Below are 6,335 nucleotides of genomic sequence, written 5' to 3' on the forward strand. Positions count from 1 at the left end.
AGTATTGAGGGTACCATGGACTGCTAGGAAAACAAACAGATTCATCCTGGAAAGGGTTAAACCAGGTGGCTCCTTGGAAGCAAGGATTCTGAGGCTCCATCTAACATACTTTGGACATGTTGTGCGGAGAGACAGTTCCTTGGAGAAGAACATCATGCTTGGGAGGGTGGAGGGACAGCTCAGGAGGGGAAGACCCTCTATGAGGTGAATTGATTCAGTTACTGGGTTAATTGGGATGGAAGTGTCAGAGCCTGTGCGATTGGCACAGGACAGAGCAGAGTTTAGGGCTGTTGTACCCTGGGTCGCTATGCTTCGCAAGCGACTCGACAGCACATAGCAACAACAAGAACAACATATAAGTGTAATCAACCCAAACTATTTCACTATTGGGAAACTCTTCCCTCTTGGCTGGAAAAGTAACTTAGGTCCTTTCTAAATGCAATTTAAAGTTTTCCAGAATCACAGATATCCGAGGTGAGTATTTGATGGGACAAGAAAGTAGGATAGATAAGACTGGACTCTTGTCCCATTTCTGCATCTTCTACATTTATCACGTCCATGACATTGAGCATGCTATGCTGCCCTTGTTTTCAAATAGAGTAAATGTCTAGCAGAGAATTGATTCCTATTTTTTTTACATTTTGCTAGTCATCTATAAACTAGTGTTTTTCATATCTAGTTCTGTTTCAGTTTTGCCACGATTTAATTAGGAGGGGAATCTCCTCCCTTGTGATTAACTGCCTCTAAAAATGAACTGAAGGGTCGGCTATGGGTCAGGTTAGACTCAATGGTACTCAACAAAAACATTTATAAGCCCTAGATTAAATCATCTTTGGCATGTTGTGACTTTCCTATTTATCTCAACTCTACAGCTGGTGATTAGCAAATACTATAGCATAGGATAGAACAGAATGCCTGACTCCAACCCACTCCTAGAAAGTAGGACTTGTATATTCCTACTGAGAACATGTACAGAAATGAAAAGGAAGAAGAATATGAAAGGCATCCAAAATATCTTGAAGGTGTCCTAAAAATGGGATCCAATGTATCTTTTCATTAAGTGTTCTTCTGTTTTTATGATTTTCTTTCAAAAGTGCTAGTTTGTGTAGGTAGGTAAAGAGGTAAGAAAGATATGTTTATCAGTATGTTTCTTTTTTAGAAGATTAAAGTGTCTCTATAATACATTCATTGTTTGTTTTTGTTTGTTTTTGTTACATTCATTGTTTTTAAGGAAATGGGATAGAGTGTGACCTACAAAAGTTTTACAACTGTGTTTCTCCTGTACTTGGTAAGTAATTTAATACTTATTTTTAAATTTTTTTCAGTATTTTTATAACGGTATCTAAGAATAATAAGATTAAATCATATTCCATATAACCTGTTGTTAAGTGCCATCAAGTCGAGCACAACTCCTAGTGACAGTATGAACAAAAGACCTGAACACTGGTTCTATAGCTATCATCATTCCTCCAAGTTTATAGAGTTTCCATAGGCATGTGGTTTAGGAAGTGGATGCCACTCCTGCTTCCAAACCTGAATCAATCTGGAAGCTCCACCAGACACTGTTCACCGTGGGTAACCATTATGGCATTTGACACACTAGTGGCACAGCACTCAGCATCACAGCAACCGCAAGTTACTTCAGTACAGCAAATTGATAGACCAGTGCTGTACCACTTCATCCAGGGGAGCTCTGGTGGCCTAGTGGAAAAAAGCTGCACTGAAATCCCAGAGGTGCATGGTTCAAATCCACCAGATGCTGTGCTGGAGAAGGAGGGGCAATCTCCTCCTATACTAGTCAAATCCAATTTGACGGTACACACACAAAAAAATAATAAAATTAAAAAATATTAAAAAAATATTCATCCCAAACACAACACCAGGCCCCAGGGCCCTTCCACCTTTTAAATACAAGGTCAGTCCACCAGGTCCTTGTTGGCTGTAATCTGAGAGACTTCCAGCCCACAGTTCATTGTTAGCTAAATCCAACAAATCCAATCAGCTCACACCTGATTGTGAACAGAAAAAAAAAAAACAAAAAAACACCACCTAACCAAATAGCCCACACCCAACCCTCACGGAGACAAGAGAAACCATCTTCCAGAATCCAACCACTTAGCTAACTAAACACACACACACACACACACACACACACACACACACACACACACAGAGTTATTTGCTGTTACCAAGTTGAGTACAACCTTATGAACAACAGATCTGACACTGTCCTACCCTGTGCCATCCTCACACTGTTTGACATACTCAGGTCCCTAACAGCAATCACTGTGTCAGTCCATCTGGTTGAGGATTCAGTACTCTTCTCTAACACCACAATTCAAAGACATTAGTTCTTTTTCTGTCATCCTTATTCACTGTTCAATATAGATTGCATCTCAAAATCAAGAAAACAAAAATCCTCACCATTGGACCGATAGGCAACATAATGATAGATGGGGAAAAGATTGAAACTGTCAACTACTTCATCTTACTTGGATCCACAATCATTACACTTGGGACCAGCAGTCGGGAGATTAGGAGACATACATAATACATTGGGAAAGTCTGCAATTGGGGATCTCTCCAAATTATGGAGGAGCAATGTTAGTTTGAGGACTAAGATACACCTAATTCAGGCCATGTCTAGTGTAATTTGCTTTCATTTCCATTAGTTTGTTATGTAATGTCTCAGCAGCAGGGAGCATCTTCATGTGACAAAGTAAAACTGCACCAAGTCATATCCCACAGAACTGAGTTCAAACAATCAACCTTTAGATTAGTACCTGAGAAGTCTACTAAATTATCCTAAAATTAAAAGAATAGCTTTTATAGCCCTAGATAGAGACTAACAAGCAAATAAGAACAAATAAAACAAACCATAAGTTCAAGACACAGCATAACCAAGTAATAGTAAAAGCTTTCAATTTTTTATATCTAAATAACAGACGTTTTTTTCTATTTTTAAAAAAGTTAATAATAAAAATAATATTGTTTTCTTATGATACCAAGTAAAACATTTTTGTGAAAACTGTAGACTGCAGCTACAAAAAACTATTAAAATTTAATAAATATTACAGTACTCTAAAAATTAATCTTTAATTTAGGTGACCATCCCTTTAGACATTCATTTTTAATAAATATATTACGTTTTTTATTTTAAATTTTTATTTCAGTAAAGTTTTTACAAATCATTGGTTTTTCATGCAATCATTCACTGACATTTTGTTTTATAACAATTACTGTTGATAAATGCAATTAATTAATGATAGCGTTTCATTAACCCCTTATGAAATATTACCCTTCTGTTCACATAATTTATCTGTTTTATTAATTTTTACTACTCTATTCCTACCTTTCTATTCCACCAGGATTGATTTTGTTTGTAAACATTTCTTTAGCATTTTATGAAAGTGGTCTTATACCGTAATTATTCTTTTGTGACTCACTTGAGTCACTCAGAAAAATCTGTTTTAGATTTATCTATGTTACTATCCTTTTTAGTAGTGTATAATACTCTATAATGCTTTAAATATAATTCTTAAATATATCATAAATATAATTCTTTAACATTTATCCATTAACAGACACATGGATTTTTTTTACAACACTTTACTGTTTTAAACAGTGTGTATGTTGTGTCTTCGATCTTATTTCCTTGTTATATACTTAATAACTGGATTGTTGTCATTGATTGCCATTGTGTTGAGCATGACTCATTGTGACCCTGTAAACAAAAGGCCTGAAGCCTTTCTATAAAGATCCTCATTCATCAAAGTTCATAGGGTTTCCTGAGGCATGTTGTTTAGGAAGTGAATGCCATTTCTGCTTCCAAGTAACTGGATTACTGAATCATGAAATTTCTTTACATAGTAGTTGTACCATTTTACTTTCTAATCATCATTATATGAGAGTTCTAATCTCTTCCATTTAAACACTTTTTTGGAGCCTTTTTCAATTAGTATTTTTAATTGAGATTTTAATGAAAGTTTACAGAGAACTTGCAGTATTTGTCCTTTAGTGACTGAGCTATTTCACTCAGCATAATGTCCTCCAGGGTTACCCATTTTGCATATATTATGAGTTTCTTGTTTTTTTCCGTGCTGCATAGTATTCCATTGTGTGAATAGACCACAGCTCCTCTATCCATTTATTGATGGGCACTTGAGTTGTTTCTATCTTTTTGCAATTGTAAACAATACATCAGTAAATAAGGATGTGCATTTATCTGTTTGGGTGGCAGTTCTGATTTCTTTAGAGTATATACTCAGTAGTGGAATTGCTGTTTCAAATAGTATTTCTATTTCAAACTTTTTGGAAAAAAAAACACCATACTGCCTTCCATAATGGATGTACCATTTTACACTTTCACCGACAGTGGATAAGGGTTCCAGTTTCTCCACAACCTTGCCAGCCTTAGTTGTTTGCTGCTCTGTTGAATTTTGCTGTTGTTGTTGGAGTGAGATGAAATCTCATAGTTGTTTTGATTTGCATCTCAGAGCTAGGGATTTTGAATATTTCATCATGTGTTTGTTTGCCATCTTAATGTCTTCTTTGGTGAAAAGTCTGTTCATATCCTGTGCCCATTTTGTGATCCAGTTGCTTATCTTATTGTGGTGTAAACAGTTTTCTTAACTTAAAAAAGAAAAACCGTGACTGTGTGCGATACATACTTCTTTTTAAGCAATAAACTTTTTCAATATTTAAATAACTTAATTGCCAAATAGTTTTATTCTTCAAGTATAATCAGCTACACTTCTGTCCAAAATATAGCATTATGATGCCTACAATATAAATCTTTAAAAATTTGGTTTCAGACTAGGAAGTATTGGTCATCCATTTCCAAAATAACAGGCCTCTAAAACTGATGTACAATAGAGCACACTTGAGTAGACTAGCAGATATGGTATACATATTCTATTCTAAGAAATGTAACTGGTGACTATGCAAATGGATTTCACCTGAAGGTACTCACAAGAATTAAATCAATTACATCTGTGAAAGGGAGCTCTGGTGGCCTAGTGGCAAGAGGCTACACTACAATCCCAAAGGCATGTGGTAGGTGCCCCCAGCTGCTCCTTAGGAGAAGGACGGGCAATCTCCTCCTGTGTGATTAACTGCCCATGAAAACCCACCAGAGGGTCAGCTATGGGTCAATTCCTACACTATGGTACACAAAACAACATCTGTTGAAAGAATCATTGGAAAAACTCCCTATCAGCTGTGAAAACTAGGCCACATGCCTACTACAAAACAGACCATCAACTACTTATATGCAAGCTCAAACTAAAAACTAAGGAAGGTTAAATCAAATCCACAGGAACCAAAATTCTACTTTGCGTCTATCCCACCTGAGTTTAAAAACCAACTCAGAAACAGATTTGATGCCTTGAACACTAATGAATGAAGTTCAGATGAACTGTGGGAGAAGATCAAGAATATGATCCACAAAGAATGCAAAAAGTCATTACAAAGACAGAAGAGGAAAAAGAGGCAAAGATGGATGTCAAAAAATACTCTGAATATTGTGCTTGAGCCAAAGCGGAGGCAAGAAAAAAAGGAGTTAAGGAGCTGAACAGAAGATTGCAAAAAGTAGCTCAGGAAAACAAAAGAAAATGCTATAATGAATTCTGCGAAGAGCTGGAGTTGGAAAATCAAAATCACTCGACACTTCTTAACCTAAGTGAACTGAAGAAAAAATTCAAGCCTCAAGTTGCAACACTTAAGGATGCTATGGGCAGACTCTTAAAGGATCCAGGAAGCATTAAAAGAAGATGGAAAGTACACAAAGTCACTGTACCAAAAAGAACTATCTGACATAGAAGAATTTCATGAAATAATATATGATGAAGAGGCAATGGTGATGAAATTCATGCTGCTCTGAAGGATTTGGCAAAAAACAAGGCCCCAGGGATTTATGGAATACCAATTGGCATATACCAACAAATAGGTGCTGCCCTGGACATACTCACCAGATTCTGTGCCAAGAAATCTGGAGGACCTTGCCAACTGACTAGAAGAGATTCCTATTTCTTCCTATTTCCAAAAAACGTGACCCAACAGAGTGTGGAAATTATAGAACAATATCACTGATATTACACACAAACAAAACCTACTAAAGAATATCCAAAACAAGTGGAACAGTACATTGAAAACTTCCAGAAATACAAGCTGATTTTAGAAGGGGCCGTGGCACTGCAGACATTATCGCCAAAGTCAGAGGGATCCTGACTGAAAGCAAAAGGTACTAGAGCAAAAATGTACTAGAGCAAAGAGTGCTGTGTTTCATTGACTATGAAAAGGCATTAGACTGTGTGGATCACAACAAATTGTGGCTA

At 36.4% G+C, this 6,335-nt stretch overlaps 1 protein-coding gene across 1 annotated transcript in view; it reads left to right on the forward strand.

Annotated features, from left to right (window-relative positions):
* ASIC5 (acid-sensing (proton-gated) ion channel family member 5) overlaps positions 1-6,335 on the forward strand; it is a 77,641-nt gene that overhangs the window by 56,706 nt on the left and 14,600 nt on the right. Inside the window, exon 7 of the mRNA XM_006884491.1 lies at positions 1,232-1,288. Within this exon, the coding sequence (XP_006884553.1) occupies positions 1,232-1,288 (57 nt within the window). The remainder of the gene's footprint in view (positions 1-1,231; positions 1,289-6,335) is intronic.

This window comes from Elephantulus edwardii, unplaced genomic scaffold, assembly GCF_000299155.1.
Source record: "Elephantulus edwardii isolate Elephantulus edwardi_28Jun2011 unplaced genomic scaffold, EleEdw1.0 scaffold00034, whole genome shotgun sequence".
NCBI classification, from domain to species: domain Eukaryota; kingdom Metazoa; phylum Chordata; class Mammalia; order Macroscelidea; family Macroscelididae; genus Elephantulus; species Elephantulus edwardii.